This window comes from Scedosporium apiospermum (assembly GCF_000732125.1).
Source record: "Scedosporium apiospermum strain IHEM 14462 chromosome Unknown SEQ_SAPIO_0086, whole genome shotgun sequence".
Lineage (NCBI taxonomy): Eukaryota > Fungi > Ascomycota > Sordariomycetes > Microascales > Microascaceae > Scedosporium > Scedosporium apiospermum.
Genome location: NW_015971787.1, coordinates 925,759 through 942,589, shown reverse-complemented (window position 1 = coordinate 942,589; position 16,831 = coordinate 925,759). Strand labels below are relative to the sequence as shown.

Here is a 16,831-nt window from a genome sequence, read left to right as displayed (position 1 = left end):
CTGGAATTCCAAGCAGGAAACTAATCTGCCCGAATTCCGCACGGGAATATGGATATAACCGACCCCTGAAATTTCTCACCGCCATTTTCAACTTCATCAATACTTGTACACACAGCTACCTGGGGATGAGGAACTACGAATTTTAGCTGCGACTGTGACAATCGAATTCGAAGCTTTAGACCGTCAAGGAGATGGTCCAGACAACATTGAGTCTCACCCTGTGCTGCTTCGAGACTCCACTAGAAATTCCTTTTCTTCCAATGTGACAACGACTGCCCTCGATCTACCAGGCTCATACTTACCCGGCGTTACGCACAAAATATTCTGGACGCAGCAAGTCATAGCCGCCGTATCCGAAACCAAACCAGAGGAGAGGGTGTCCCTTGTGCAGTTTATCAACAACGTACCATGTCTTGCATACGAAAGGTTGCCAATGATATTCTATTCTTTGGAGTTGTGGGAGAGTCTTGAGGCAATGGAGCTGTTTGTTCCCCCAGACCTCATGCCCTTTCAGAATCATAGAGAGAACGAGGAGGCGAAATGAGTCATGAGGTGAAATATGCGAATTAAAGAGTGTTGTACTGCCCTGCACTTTCACGGTTTAGTGATATTGTGTATCCGGTCATCTTTCAATATACAAGAACACCGAAGAATATTTTCTACTACCCATAAAAGAGAAAAGAAAAAGATATATAAGCCCTCCACTTTAAGTTACTCGTTTATCCTTGACAACATGAAACACAACATCAGGGTCAAACATGCCAGTTTCGCTGTAGTAGACATTCCAATGCTGAACCATCTCCTCTAGCACAGCAGGCTCGCTCTCCGCCTTGTCATGCAGCTCACCCGGGTCGTTGTCAATGTCGTATAGCTCCCAAGTATCCTTACCCCTCGGTGGAGTCATGTACACGGCCTTCCACTTCCCCTTCCTAATCGCCCGCAAACCAAAGAGCTCCCATCCTGTGATCGTCGTCTCTTTATCATGTACCTCGGGTGCACGGCCAGCAAGATGCGGCACCCACGAGCGGCCACGGACAGGCACGACTTCTCGACCACGAAACGAAGTTGGATAGGGATGGGAAACACCAGCGAGATCGAGCATGGTGGGCAAGATGTCCATAACCGTTGTGAATTCGTTTGTGTGCGTTCCGGGAGCGCAGGGCCGCGATGTGCCAGCTGAAGCTGCGGTTAAAGGAGGGTAGCGGATGAGACAGGGGCATCGGATCCCCCCTTCCGTGATCCATGTCTTAAATCCCCTAGACGGGGCCATAGACGCGCAAGCCCAGGCTGGACCGTACCACGTGAATGAATCCTTGTTGCCAATATTGGCCAAGGAATTATCGTAATGCTTGTCGATCAAAGCGCCAAGACTCGTGGTGCCACCGAGCATTGGAAGCGCCTCTAAAAGCGTTCCTTCAGCGCCGTTGTCAGACATGAATAAGATAAAGGTGTTGTCTAGCTCTCCGGAAGCCTCCAGGTGATTCACAACGCGCTGGATATGCTGGTCTATAACGTGCACCATGGCTGCAAACACCTCCATCTTCCGTGCGGACTCGGCTCGTTCCTTTGGAGTGAGCTTCTCCCACCCACGGTCTAGTAGACCAGTCATGGGAGCCGGCTCTACATCCTTTGGCACGAGCCCAAGTTCTATCAGCTTTTCGAGGCGGCGTTTCCGTAGTGCGTCCGGTCCGTCATCATAGACACCTTTGTAGAGATCGATCACTTCCCTTGGCGCCTGGAGAGGCCAATGCGGGGCAGTAAAGGCTAGGTATGAAAAGAAGGGTTTCTCTTTTTCTTCGTGAGTTCGCTTGGCGAGGTATCCGATCAGCTCGTCGGCGAAGGTCTTTGTCGAGTAGAAATCTTCAGGTAGCCCCGTATTTCGGTTGAGATAAGTACCATCGCGCATCCAAAATGTGGTGGGGTCGGCAACAGCCAGTGACGGGCGCGCCTCACCCTCCTTGAACTGTGGCTCGTAGTTATAGTGGTTTCCACTGCCTGGCAGATAAACGAAGCCCTTGTCAAATCCTCTGGAGCAGGGTGCGTGTTCTTTGGCGGCGCCAAGGTGCCTGTATACGCAAAACACACACAACACGAGTTAGCCACGAAATCTCACCACCTGTTTTCTTCTTCTCACCGTCTTCTCCCAGCGGGATTTGCCATTGCCAAACTCACCATTTTCCAGACATTAGGGTCAAGTACCCAGCATCTTGGAGCAACTCAGATAGAGCAGCGACCCGGAAATTGAGGTATCCTTCATACCCCTCCCTTCCCTTGAACAGCTCTCTGTCACCCATGTGTTCCGCCATCTGGCCTAGTCCCGCGATGTGATTATCCGTGCCCGAAAAGAGCATTGAACGCGTGGGAGAGCATGCTGAAGCGGTATGGAAATTCGTGAACCGAACACCATCTTTGGCAAGCCTCGCGAGAGCAGGCGTCTTGATCTCTGAGCCAAAGGGGCTCGTGTCACTGAACCCCAGATCATCGGCCACGATAATGAGGAAATTAGGGCGTTTAACAGATCTCATGGTGGTTCCCACTGTCTTACCGGAGTTGATCTCTTTTTCAGTGAAATTCTTCTGTAGCGATGAAGAATCTTGAGTGGGAAAGAGACTAGGGCACGACCAAGACGCGTTTGAGCATTGGCCTTTTTAATCCCCCGCCCTGCCACAGCTCCGAGCTCCGGAAACATTGAAGGGGCGTCCACACGCCATGCACTTTTTCTTCCTAAGCCAACGAGGCCCCAAAGAGAAGGAGGGGGGTTATTCCGAACCATCCATAGGCCTCTTGAATCGCGGAGTGTTAACTGGGGAACCGGAGTTTCTGCACTAATAAGTGCGGGTGGGTCAGGTCCGGATTAGCAGGTCAGTAATAATGACCAATTTGCCCGGGGAATACGGGGAGAAAGTGGCCTGGCATCACGGTGGGGTGAAGTAAAGATGCTGACCGGGGAGATCGGGGAGATTTCTCCCTCAGTCAAGAGAATCTACGACAAACCTGGAAAAAGGAGCAGCTCCAACCAAGTACCGTCGCTCTATGTCCGGCGCTTAGTATCGATTCCGTGGTTGTGCCGGTGACTCCACAAACACTGGCGACCCCACAAACACTGGGAATCCTGCATCGGGCAATAGGCTCTGTAGGATGGCCTGCCGGAGTCGACGTCACGGAGTGGGTTTCTTTCCGGGGCATGTCATTAGTTTCCCTAGAAAAATACAGCTTGCTTCCATACAAAGACGAGACACCCGTTTCCAATCTAGACGCAGACGCATCGACCTGGCCAGACCTCGGTCCAAGCAAGAAGGAAGGGAAATAGAGCCTTCTAGCGATGGAAGCTGAAGTGAGCAAGGGACCTAGAGTTAGCCCTGGCGCCGAGGTTCTTGACATTTGATTTTGTTACGTGCTTGGTATCTTCCGGAGCTAGGGCTGAGTTCCGATTGATCGCTCTGTCCATATCATTTAAAATACTACCATTAAACAGATGAACTCCCACCATCATGAGGTTTGCAGAACCACCCGCGATATATTTTAATATATATATTATTTAATAGTCTTCTATTGCGCCTTCAACTAGCTCCCGTATATCTTCTGTACTTGCTAGATCTAGCGGCGTTAATCGATTTCTATCCTCGACAGTTGGATTAGCACCTTCATGTAAAAACAACCGCACTAACTCAGGCGATGCCCTCCACGCAGCGAGATGCAGTGGTGAGTTGCCATTGATATCCTGCGCGTTTACATCTGCGCCGTTTTTTAGTAGGATCTTGGCCTTGGCCATCGCCACGTCAGGATCAAGGTCGATGAGCTGTCGTCCGGGGGTGTCGTAGTCGTAGCTATACAAAATATGGTGAAGTGGAGTCATTCGCGCGTCGTCGCCTACCAAGGCAGCGAGCTTGTTATTTTCTAGGAGCGTGGTGAGGACATCCGGCGAATCGGGCGATAACGAAGATGCCGCGGCGTGGATGGCAGTCTTGCCAATGAAATCCTTCGAGGCAATATCTGCGCCCTTGGTGAGGAGCCACTGCACGGCGTGGACGGACCCCGCAGCCGCCGCTAGATGCAGAGGGGTCTCACCGTCGATGATGTCGATGTGATTGATGTCATCTTCGTCGACTTGGAGCGTCTCAAGCATGGCCACCTGGTCCTTCAGACAACGATTCTCCAGTGCTTTATGGAATGGGCGGTGGCCTTTGAAGTCGCGAATGGTCTTGTCCGCTTCGTAGGAAAGAAGAACGTTGATGAATTCTTCTGCTTTCTGTCTCGCCGCGTCGTGCAACACTGTTTTTCCTAGCAGGTCAACTTCGTCGACTGCTATTCGCCCAAGGCTTAGTAGGTAAGACAGAACTGATGGGGATGGGTTGTGTATCGCTAGCTGAAGGTAAGTCATCATGTCGGGCCCATGCGTCATGCGGAGATCGGCGCCATTCTCGAGCAGGACGTGAACAGAATCGACGCTCCCTAGATGGCACGCGTAGTGGAGGAAGGACGAATCATTAATACCTCCTGAGAAGTCGGTGCCAATCTTGACTAAGTTCCGTAAAATGTCGTCATCACAGCCCGTGAGGTACCAAAACAGGCTCTCCGGGATCAAGTCGAAGTCGATAAGACTGACATCTATGCCTTGTAGGATACGTTGGGAAATCTCGAGACTAGCGCGGCTCCGTCGCGATGGTGTGTGCTTGCCATATCGTCGGTGTCCGGCATAGAGCGGCTCTCTGAAGATGTCAATGAGACCGACCATGGTACTCAAGCGGATCTGAGGGTCTGAGAAAGCCTCTGAGTCTGCGTTGAGCACTTTTTCAACCACCTCGAGTTTTCCAGAATAGGCGGCCGCGATCAGAGACTGATTCAAACGTAGGCCAGGAAGCTCCACTGAGTTTTCATTGACATCAGCACCGTTGGCGAGAAGTAACTCGAGGAGCTCGAGGTTTCCATCCTTGCACGCGGTCACAAGAGGTGGGAGGCACTCGTAGGGGAATTCGTGCGGTAATTTATACTGCAGTCGGCGAAGTGTATTTGCCGAATGGAAATAGGAAATCGGCATTTTGGCATGGGCCTTGTGCTTAAGTAGAACCTCTAGTGTTTGCTTGTGTCCCTTTTCCACGGCGACTTGGACGTAAGACTGGCCTTTCTCGAGCAGCTCATTAATGTCCGTCGAGTTTTTGGTTAGCCTGAGGTCTACGTATGACGCGAGATTCTTCTCTACACACAACCGAAGTAGGGTGTACCCTCGGGGGTGCTTTTCCCCCTTGCGGATCCAATCGTAGATGGAGAGGTAGGTTTGGAAAGTTTTCTCTTCAGCATCAAAGTGCTTGTCGATCAATTCGGCGAGGGGCATTTTCAGCTTCTCGGCCTCCTCGCAGTGGTGAAAGCAAAACTCGACGGCATACGCTAAGAAGGGAAATTTCTTTCGAATGAATGCTTGGAAGTGCTTGCTTGAGCTGCTCCCCGTTTTGATCTCAGGCCCTAGGCCCTGCACCTCTTTGAGTGAAATATATCGTGTGCAGCAGGTGGCTAGAGTAACTTGCCCTTGTGTCCCCAACGCTGTCAACTTCGTATCGCTGGACTTTTCCGCCCGAGATAGCAAAAAGTCCCCGACTGATTGGTGCATAAATTGGATGACCTGATCCGGTGCTGCGGTGGATGTGTCATCGGACCGCGAGTCTTGGACCTCTTTGACCTCAAGCAAACCACCGCACCTACTTCGAATGCGCCTTCGCATAGCATCGTCATCTTGGACCATGTTGGGGGACTTCTCGAGTAGCTCGTGCGAGGTAAAACCTACGTCGCCGTGCAGCACCATGACATATCGAAACTCGGCGAGGGTGAGGGGGCGATGAGCGCTAAGAACAATGGAGAGCATGACGTACGCTTCTTTCATATACCGTTGCTCAATATTACCGAGAAGTAAGGCGAAGAGGTTCTCGAGCTTATCCGGGATTTCATCCACCGCCTTGGACAACTCGGCAACAGTTGCGCCATCTAGAAGAGCGTTGTGCACTCTTTCTAGCGCGAGATGAGCCCAGAGAAACACGCCGTCCGCCCTGCTGATCAATTTGGCCTTCATGTTCTTCATGCTATCCCCACCAGCGCTCACCAAAGGCAAGAGCTTTTGCCATGTGTCGTTAATATACGCAGCTATATCGATCCAATTACGGTCTTCCATCCGAAAGCCTCGCGGAAAGCTTGAAAGCGCAATGGTTGGCATCTCCCGCGAGGCAAGGCACACGCACACGCCATCCATGGCGGCTGCTGTGCACAGGCTGTTAAGGAAGCCGATCAACTCTGTATGACTGGCAACACCCTCGTCGCATTCGTCGAGTGCATCGAGGAGGAAACATACTCGAGACTTCTGTGATGCTTCGCGGACAATTGTTCTCAGGACATGTCTAAGATGGCCAGTGGTCCACTTGACTTGAGAGATATCTGTGAGGGTAGAGAGTTCGGAGATGCTAAGCCCACAGTCGGTAGCTACCCATGTAAAGTCGTCAATTATGGAATCAAAGGCGGCGGGACACTGCCTGATGATTTGCACCACCGCATAGGAGAGGAACCCGTCAAACGAATGTTCGTGTGGCGCACCTCTCGAATTGAACGAATGCTGGACGATGGCGGCATAGGCATGGCGGTAATTCTTCCGTAGTCGATTTGAGACTTCGTTCATGAGCACTGATTTCCCGCTCCCCGGTTTACCTGTAATAGCGAACAGACCTGAACCAGTCTGCAGCCAACGCTTCAGGTCACTGCCATTATCCCACAGCCACCCGAGTGTCTTATGATGCGGCTCTTTGAGGTTGCTCCAATTTGTTGGCGAAGAGGCTTCGTCTCCCAAGCTCTTGAGGCACGCGCGCATCATTTGCTGCGTATACCTATTTCGTGACGTATGGGCTCTCTCCTCGATTAGGTGAGTAATCTTGCGTTGTAAAGTCTCGTATAAACTGAGAAAGGCATCATCCTCAATGTTTTCGAACCGCACAAGGTGTTCGTGGTCCCTTGCAACGGGGAAATTCTCCGAGAATTCACAATGCAGCACGGCAGAGTCCTTATCAACGACAAGATGCTGCGTAGGAAACCTCGGAACCTGTTCGTAGAAGCTGACAACGGTGATATCGCCTTTGATTCTCATAAAATTGGAATTCACATTGAACGACTCGTCGCCGCGAGGTTGCAGAGCCGTCTTAATGTTTCTGGGCACTTCCTTGTTCGCGAGACGCATGACATGGAGCCCCAGCTTCATGGATGAGCGATCGAATAGGTGGCTTCCTCTGTGAGGAGTACCGAGGAAAAATATCACCCTTGTTGAGCGTAAAATCTCACTCTCCGAGGCGACTTGCGAGTGTGAGCTGGTCACTAGTGCCTACCCAGGGATTGTTGGTTATTATGGATTGATTCAACAAAGGGCCCATGAAGTTGACGTCAATTCATTCGCCTGACTCCTTACTTGTTTTATCACGATGCCACCAAGGCTGTGTCCTAGAAATACAATCGGTCTATTGATTTCCTATAGGCGTTGTGCAAATTAGTTGCTGCAAGCTCGAAACAGCTCTTGAAAACTGGACCGATGTGAGGAGACATACCTTTGCGTTCACCCGATGGTTCTTCAAATGAAGGAGCAGGCTCTCAGCATGTTGCACAACCCCTAGGTTGTTCCCCGAACCAGCTGCCACATCGGCGATGTATCCAAAGAGCATAACCCGGACCGTGGGCATGAGCCGCGGCAGCTCGGATGGCCAAAAGAACTCAGTCGCTTCATTGTAAAACGTTCGATGTGGTGCCCCATTCAATCCATGCACAATGACCAAGCTAATCTCAAGCTTAGCTGGGACTCGGATCGGGCCATGCCGCCGGGGAAAAAACGGTAAATGGCGGGGCGATGAAGAAGGGGAGGAAAATCATGGTACTTACTCAACTTCACATTTTTCAGGATCATTCAGGACCGTGATGCCCTCGCGGCGTACCTGGTTGAGGGGAAATCCCTTGGGGCGGTCCCCTGTCTGCAAGGACCCTGTGGGTGAACGACCCAGCGTGTTAAGGCGTCGCAACATGTCTAGCTATCCATTCCCATTCCACACGATCCATACAAGGAGATGACCATCACGATTAAATCTCTTCCCGGTACGGTGGTGTAGAAATCGATTGTGCAGTCTATGATTATATTATGGGCTCGGCAAGCTCACGGGTCCCCTCTTCTCAAGGGGCCTGGTCAAACCCATGTCCACGCATGCCAATCAACGAAGGGGGCGGTGCATAGGCGAAGGATTGCAAGTGGACAAAGTATGAAGATCATTCATTGGTTTGCAGTCTCAGGGATCCTTCCATTTTCGTCGGGCCTGGCCGTGGCAGGACTGCCTCTGGTGTTTCAATGCAACAGCAAGCCCAGCATGAGGGTGGCCGAAGCCTCTCCGAGCTGGGTGTTGTAAAGTGATTTATGACATGGACACTCGCAGGGCGGCGGTCTACAGCCTATTCAAGAGGCGTCAGCTTTCTTGCGGGGTAATTTTCTTGGCATCCATCGGCGGCGGATGTATTCTTGGTGATCGTGCAGCCCGTCAGTTTGACCCTAACACTCTCCATTACTAGCGATCGATTTAACCACCGCAGCTCGATAGCAAATTCCTTTTGTTCCTATCTTACCACAATGGCCACGTCAAGTCTAGGTATAATCTTTAAAGAGATCATTCGTGTAGTTCGGGTCGCTAATTTCGCTCTTAGATCCCTCAACTGGCGAAATGCTCAAGAGGCGATTTTTCAGACGCTCACGGAAGGCCAAAGAGAATGTGGACCACATAGGGCTTACCCCCAACATACAGACATTCTACGAGGGGCCCAGCTTCGACGAGCATAATCCGACATGGGTCGATTACGCCCCGCCGACGCTCCCGCAGGCAAAAAAGATCAAGCAAGAAGGCGCCGCTGTGCAGATCTATAAGAGGCGAAACGACGCGACGAAGCGGGAGGGCTTCTACATCCAAAAGATCCGCATACAGAGCCCATACATCCGCGAGGCCCTCAAAGGGACATTTGAAAAATTCGGCATCTATTACGGCGACAACGTGTTCGCTGAGTCGACAACGCCGCATCACGGGCTGTTCTTTGCGCTCGATAAGATTGCCGAGCTATCCAAGACGGCCGACAGCGAGCCAATGAGGAACCACTGCGAGCTGCTGTGCAACTGCGTTGAGGAGGTCTTTGAAGACACCCTTGACCAGCTCGAGAGTTTCGAGAAGGAACAGAAAATCACATACAAGCTTCTGTGGACATTGTTCCCACCTGGAAGCATCTTTGCAACACGGTCAGACTCGGGGCCTCCAATGGCATACCGTGTTATGACGTATACGCAGGACTACGATCGGCTGAAGCTGTACGCCAAAGCCATTGTCTTTGATGGATGCAGATACGGTACCCTCACCTGGATTCTCCGGATTTATTCGTTCGATGGGGAGAGAGATCACGACTCAATCCCTGGCCTATCGTATATCGATCTTGCCAGGAATTCAGAGCTACGGGAAAGATTGATCGAGCGAGGAAAACGGGCAGTCGAGCTTCAGACAATCAAATACTTGACATACAAGCCGAGTCATGGGACTGATACTGACGACAAGAATCCTTGGCTGCGTGAACAGGCAAGTTCGATTGGATTTTCCCCCTCAACCTCTTACCTCTTTAGTATTGGGACATGTGCATTAATTTCCAAGGCAGGATCATGAACGATTTGTCGTCGATCCGTACCTCTACGCGAGGCGGTGTGAGAAGTGGAGTATGGAGCCCCTTCCTGGGTATGATCAGGCCAGCACCGATGAAGATATCGGCGACAAGAAGGTCGTTTTCTGGCGCTCCGGCTTCAGGAGGAGAATGGAGAAACTAAGTAAGCTCAAACCTGCTGCCAATTAGTATTCGAAGATGATCTCTAACACGCTTAGACTTCGAATCGCTGCATAGACCGTCTAAGGAAGATATCGAACTTAACCGGCGCGCCATTGAAAAAATCGAGGAAAATTTTATTATCTTGTATTTCTGTATCGCCGGGTTTTCATTAACCTCAAGATCTTGGCGTGAGAATGTAAACCCTTTAGGACAAGAAATCTAGGCTAACAGTGCATTAAGAATTATACGATGTCGAGAAGCTATTCCCCGTCGAGAGCGACCAGAAAGTATTTGAGCAGGTCGTTCTCGATGAAGCGAAGAAGGACGCTGTGAAAACACTAGTGGAAAGCCACAAGAAAGCCATGGTTAAGTATGACGACCTAATTCCTGGTAAAGGTAATACACCACAAACCCCCCAATCCCCCATTCCCCATGAGCAAAACCTATGAAGCCGAGAAGTTTCTAACTGAGTAGGCCAATGTCTCTTGATCATTCTAAGTGGTCCGCCTGGCACCGGCAAGACGTTGATGGCAGAAGCTGGTACGCATTACCTGAGACCTTTGCGTGATTTGGAGTTCCGAGAGAGCTGAGTCCATTTACGCCATATTATTTTAGTCGCCGAACATCTCGCATGTCCACTTCTCAGAGCCGATTCCCACTACTTCCAGGCGAACATGATGGAGGATATCAAGGGCTATAGCGCGAACCTAGGCCAATTCCTAAATGATGCCACTGAATGGGGCGGCATCGTTCTCTTCGACGGTTTGTCCAGATTATTGGCCCAAGTTGAATCGCGACGTCGCTGATTTTGGAAGAACCCGACTTTTTATTCCAGTCACAAGAATCTAATGACAGAGCGAATTTGCTGGGTAAGTTGCAAGGTCAATCAATACCTTAATCAGACGTAGCTAAATAATGACCCGATTTTCAAGCGTTCCTGCGCCACGCCGAATATTTCAAAGGCACGTTTGAAGCCCGGATACCCTGCATATTATAGGATATACTAATATTAATGGGAGAAGGCATCATCTTCCTCACTACAAACGTAGTTAAAAACATCGACCCCGCCGTCATATCCCGGGCCCAGATCCATATTCAGTTTCCCTCACTCACCGAGTCCAGCCGCCTCCAAGTCTGGGGTAACTTCTTGCGCCGGCTCCCCGAAGACGCCGGGACGATCCCGCCAGACGACGTCAGAGAGCTCGCGAGATGGAAGATTAATGGGCGGGAGATTAAAAACATACTCAATATGTCGGTTTCGTGGTGCAGAAGGAAGGAAGTCAAGCTGACTTTGGCGGTTATTGAGAATTTATTGCAAACCATTTGCACCTCGGCCATGAAGGAGGAGGAACCTGCAAATGCTAAAACTAATGGGCACAGCGACGAGTTTTCTCTACTCGATATTTAGACGGAGACTACTTAAGCCTAAAGCTCACACAGTGCTGTGCATAAGGATATATTAACATTTTACTCTACAAGTTTCTTCCACTACTACCGTGCTGCACTTTCGATACCCTTCTTCTACATCGCGAACCCGTAACTCCGACGCCACACGGATTCTATTGACTTGGTCGCACGGCCAAAAGTAGGCTGTGAGGTCGTGAAGGGCAATCTCATCTGGCTCCTCAATGGTTCGGAAATTTCAGACCATATCCCACTATTTAGAGAATACACACGGGGCAACGCATGAAGAAGACTCTCCATTCGATGCCGGGTTCCAAGCCTTGCGAAAATGTTCCTGCCTGGCCGACAGAATAACAACAAGACGAAGGTTGCGGAAATGTTGGAAACTAAATAAGGCTCTAGCATCAGTGTCTCGAGATTCGGAAGGAACTCTGGTGGGTTAGGCGCGATTTCGGGTCGGCGTTTGTTAGCCGCACGTCCAGCTTGAAGGCTGTTCGATATCTGGGACAGAATTTCGGCCTCCCAAACGCTGCATATCTTGAAACGGCGGGGAGAGCCGCCCCATTCGGAGGATAGCCTAGAGCGGTCAACAGCTGCTATGCTGAAGGAGAGAAACAGAGACCGCACCTTGGGACACTTAAAGAGGATCCATCCGAGGACATTCGACGGCCGCAGAATTTCGTCCTCGCTCAGAACCCAAAGCTCTTAGAATGGGCCCTTCTTCGAAACGGAGCCGGTAAGTGGACCAATGGACATCTTGTATTATGAGTCGCAGTTCTGCCGGCACCTCGTGGTCCGTCTGAGGCAAAGATCCTAGCCAGGCGAACTCTTGAACCTGTTTTTGCCAGTACGGCACCAGCATCAGGGTGCGAAAGAAACACAAGAGCTCTCGAAAATTCTCGATGAGCACCTTTCGGTACAGAATGGGCCTAGCAGCGACGTAAAATTCCCTCAATGCTAAGCAACATGCCCAGAGCGTGCGACGACATTCGGCAAAGTCTGGGTCTGGTACCGGCTTGCTTCTTACGTGGTTACGGTCAGCTATTGTCGGATTGCCCGTCGGAACAAGGCAGCTTACGATCTGGTGGATGAGCTCGGGCGGGACGCGAGGGCCCGCTGTAAAGTCCATCGCAGGGGCTTGGATCATATTGGACGAGAAAGAAAAAGGAATACCTCGGTATATGAGTTAGAAATAGGTCAGGATATCAGATACATCAATTTTGAGGAAATGGTTGAGAAAAGAGCGCCAGTTGCGTTATGGGGAAGAGACAATAAAATATTAGGCAGTCATATCACAGAATACAATTTCCAGGTAGAAACTGGCCAGGGTTCGAGAAGTCAACATCATCACTAAACAATCACAGCTTCTCCTGATTTTAGCTCAGTTACTCCAGTTATTTACATTTAAGCACTATCATTAAATACCACCCCTGATATTAATTCAACCAAGACCATCAGGTATCGGCTCTGGTTATTTCCTCCGCAGCGTCGAAAGCATGCAAGAAGCTGAACGATATGGCTGTTTCCAAGCACGTTCGCCTGACCTAATACCCCTGCCTTCCTGTCCAGTCTCGAGTCGCTTAGTTCAGGTCTTTCTCGTTGACTTTGATCTCTTTGATTGCAACGTTACTTTTGGCTGATCCTTTGCAGAGAAGAGTCAACATTCGAAGGGACCAGAGAGGCACTCACGTCGTTCCTTCTCTAAATTCACCAAACTTGTCATTTCAGAGGGATAAACGAGATGAGCCGGGTGGATCTCAAATCGAGTGACCTGGCCGAACGTCCGCTGGCCCAATTTGTCGAGCTTCTTTGTAAACGGGAGGACATAAGAAGAGGTCTCAAAGTTGTAACTTGAACCGTTTGTGTCGAAGATAGGTGACAAGAATTTCCACTGATCCGCACAAAAGTGCATCCTTCTCGGAGTAGTCCATAATTCCTCGGCGTCGCTGTCATTGTCGCGGACAGCCTCATTGTCGGTCTCATTACCGTTCTCTCTCAGCCAATTCTCTAAGATCGGTAGATGTTTACCCGTAATCCTTTTGCCTTAAATAATGCTATTGCCTTCAATATTAGCTCGCCCTAGAAGCCGGTCAACACTAGAATGGCGAATATTGTCTTTGCCTCGTCAAGGGCGTAACTGTTTATGTCGCAATACTCGAGCTTTCCTAGCTTTTTCTTTTGTTTGTGCAGTGTCCGTGAGACTTCGTCATCCGTGATGAGGTCGTGAAGCATTCCATTTGGCAGGAAGGAGCGCTCCTGTTGATCAAATTTGCTGGTTTCAAATCGAGCGTAGATTCTGTCGCTCAAGGAGCCCCCTTTTTTTGTCCATATCGCGTCGTCTTGCACCTATCGTAGAGCCGGGCAGAGTGCCCAGCTCCCGGATCAATGTCATTGATGGTTAGGCAATAGCACGAGACAAGGACAGGATGAATAATTGTGGAAAGGGCCAAGGAGCTTAGATTACCCAGAGGACGAACATTCTGGGAGCTTGGTATAGCCATCGCTCGACGATTAGATATTATTATTCTCAGTCGTTCGATCCTTGGTCGCTGTCTGTCCAGGTTCCGGTCAATTCGCCTGCGGGCCGAGGTCGCCCTGGCAGATAGCATGGCGTGGGGGATGATATTTAGCGAGGAGAAGGAGCTAAACAGGCAGCCCGACACACAGCTTCCGGTCTACGACGGGCTGGAGCGGATAAGATCGAGACGCGTCCAATTGCAGCATCAACTGGTACTGTACGTCTCTGCCCGGAGTGGATTTGGCACCGCAAGAGACAAATCCGGCTTACCAAGCGCATTGGAAGGTTCCAGGACACCGTTACAACTCTGTGCCTTACTGGCAACCCACAGGCGACATGGACGGACGAGATCCCGGCGCCACTTCGATTAGCTGCGCTGAAACGACTCCAACGCCTAACAATCGATGTTGCATGGATGGGTAAATTCGTTCTTCAACATCCAGACATGGTGTTCGCTGCCTGCCTTCCCCCGTCGCTTGAGATTCTGCATCTCATCGATTACTGGGGAGCCTCTCGTGAGGCGTTGGGCTCCCCAGACTATGAACAAAACTACGAAAAATGCTATTCTCGGGAGAATTTCTCATTTTCCCCGACATCACGGGACGCGAATCCGTTTGGTGACTGCGGTGAGGTCCTCCAAGGTCTTTACGAATATTGCGAATCATCACTACCGAAACTTACACACATTCGCCTCAGCTTTCCGTCTGACACGAACACGACTGTCCCGGGTGATTTAGAGAGTAGATGGAAGGAGGCGTTTGCTCTGACAGACATAGCGTTCGCTTCCGAGTCCATGGAGGACTACATGTCGCGGACTCTGCCGGAACGTTGTGCATTGGGCTGGGCATGAAAATTAGAACTGAGCAGATATTAAAAAACATGTCGTGTTGAATATGCGGGAAGCAACCATGTCGTTCCACTTGTTCTAGTGCACTGCGAAATGGATCCCAACTTTCTAACATGACACGTCTCCCAATGGCGATGAACGTCAAACGAATCCACTGTCGGGATGCAGGAGCTCCCCCGTGTCTCTTTCTGAACCCTCAGGCAATCCCGGAACTCTGCCGATCCTTTAATCCACACCAACTCGGTCTCAACGATGTTTACCCCAGGCCAACTTTGGGAGGGGCTGCGCAAGTGTCAGGCACGCACACGCGAACGAGTGCATCGCCTCCAAGTATCACCATTCTTCCCATTGAACCCTCTCCAAGAGCATCCTCTCACGACTACCTGGCCCAACCAAGTGCTGAATTGAAATGACTTGCTATGACAGTATTGCCGAAGCAGACGCCGATTATGAATGCAGGGCTTGGATAAGGAAGCTCATCGACGCAAGAGACGATGTTGTGGCCTTTGTTGATGCTTGTTTGGCTGGCGAAGGAACTGGAGAGTACCTTGGCTTTTTAACAGGTTCTTTTAACCTCAGCTTCCACATTGGATTTGGCGGTAAACAATCTAGTGTCCCCATTCGCTTTGCAAAGCCTGGCCATACAATGTCGCCATGGAGAGCCGAAATGGTAGCAAACGAGGTACAGGTTATAGAGTATCTTCGCAAGCACACCACTATTCCCTTACCCTGTATACACCGCTGGGGTTCAGCTGAGGAGAGTCCACAGCAGTTAGGGCCGTTCATTATCATGGATTTCATCGAAGGCACTCGTCTGTCGACCTTCCTCAGAGGACCGCCTGAGGACGACCAAGCGGAGATGATCCTAGACCCGAACATTGATGATGAAAAGCTCGACGCAATCTATGATCAAATTGCCGATTACTTGCTTCAGATTTCTCGACTCGGGTTCCCACGGATCGGATCGCTCTCCAAGGACGGCACTTCGGAGACTTGGACAGTCACGGGCAGGCCCCTGACGTTTAACATGGACGAGTTAGCAACTTTGACAGGCTACCCACCGGACCAGTTTCCTGTCTCTCCATTTGATAGTGCGCGTGATTTTTTTCGAGTCCGTGGTGCATCAGTACATTAGCCCATCTTAAGACCCAGCGAAACATTACCCTCGATAAGGCCGATGTCCTTAAGCGCTTCATCGCTCGCCATCGTTTCAAGCAGCTCATTCCGAAGTACTGTATCGATGACAACGGCCCGTTCAAGGTCTTTTGCGATGACCTGCAACCAGCCAACATGTTTATCGACCCCAAAACATTCCCGCATTGCTGCCTTGCTTGACTTCGAGTTCTCAAATAGCATGCCGTCTCAATTCACCTACGACCCGCCCTGGTGGCTGCTCTTGCGGGACCCAGACATGTGGCTTGAATACTACATCATGGATGAATTCTTAGTGCGGTACGTGCCTAGGATGGAGCAGTTTCTGCGAGCGCTAGAGCGAGCGGAGGCAAAGTCTGCCTCAGCCGGAGGTGGTGAGATGGCAAACGAGCTGCGTCTTTCTACCAGGATGCGGATGTCTTGGGAAACGGGGCGGTTCTGGTTTAATTACGCGGCACGGATGTGCTTGGATATCGATGATCTTTATTGGCAAGCCCTACACGACCGCTCGGATGGAGACTGTACTGGCTTGGACGATGATGCAACGCGGGCGGAGGTTGAGTCGCTCGGACGGATAAAGATGATGCAGCGAAATTCACATAAGTGGACACCTCGGAGAACAGAGAACAGAGCAGAAAGGGATACCATGCCTGAACAAACACAGATGCTGGATGCACTGTACGTCCCGTCCTCGAAGCTAGAGCGCCTATAATTCTACATGACACTATTCCGAGAAAAGGAGATAAATTATGATTTGCAATAAATAGAGTTGTTATATTAAGGCCCTTTGCTTGAAATGCTGTTGGCAAGTATCCTAGCCCTCGGCGGTGGTCAGTTTGAGGATTAGGGACTAGAAGGTAGATTCTCTGGTTGAACCATCGCGATCCCGAGCACAAATCTTGCGCTGCAGTTTTGATAGAAACTCTGTTGAATTGAAACAAGATACTGCCAACTTGATTGCTTTCCAAAGTGGCAAATGGGCATGATAAAGCCCATCTCGTTAACTGTGATTTGCCGTGCATAAGGCGGGGATTGAATCAATAGTGAATGAT

General features: G+C 50.5%; 3 protein-coding genes across 3 annotated transcripts; 2 read left to right on the top strand and 1 right to left on the bottom strand.

The window, feature by feature from the left end:
* Window positions 1-706: 706 nt before the first annotated feature.
* SAPIO_CDS2511 (uncharacterized protein) lies at window positions 707-7,210 on the bottom strand (the record flags this gene model as incomplete). Its single annotated transcript, XM_016785506.1, has 3 exons — window positions 707-2,066; window positions 2,173-2,610; window positions 3,669-7,210. The coding sequence occupies 3 exons, from the start codon at window positions 7,208-7,210 to the stop codon at window positions 707-709; spliced, it is 5,340 nt and encodes a 1,779-aa protein (XP_016644882.1).
* Window positions 7,211-8,632: 1,422 nt separating this feature from the next.
* SAPIO_CDS2510 (uncharacterized protein) lies at window positions 8,633-11,266 on the top strand (the record flags this gene model as incomplete). The annotated part of the gene is made up of 7 exons (XM_016785505.1): window positions 8,633-8,651; window positions 8,707-9,466; window positions 9,690-9,859; window positions 10,099-10,248; window positions 10,333-10,398; window positions 10,474-10,620; window positions 10,908-11,266. 7 exons carry the CDS (start codon window positions 8,633-8,635, stop codon window positions 11,264-11,266), a joined length of 1,671 nt encoding a protein of 556 aa, XP_016644881.1.
* Window positions 11,267-15,273: 4,007 nt separating this feature from the next.
* On the top strand, window positions 15,274-15,962 carry SAPIO_CDS2509 (Phosphotransferase enzyme family protein; the record flags this gene model as incomplete). The annotated part of the gene is made up of 2 exons (XM_016785504.1): window positions 15,274-15,702; window positions 15,774-15,962. The coding sequence occupies 2 exons, from the start codon at window positions 15,274-15,276 to the stop codon at window positions 15,960-15,962; spliced, it is 618 nt and encodes a 205-aa protein (XP_016644880.1).
* Between the last annotated feature and the right edge of the window lie 869 nt (window positions 15,963-16,831).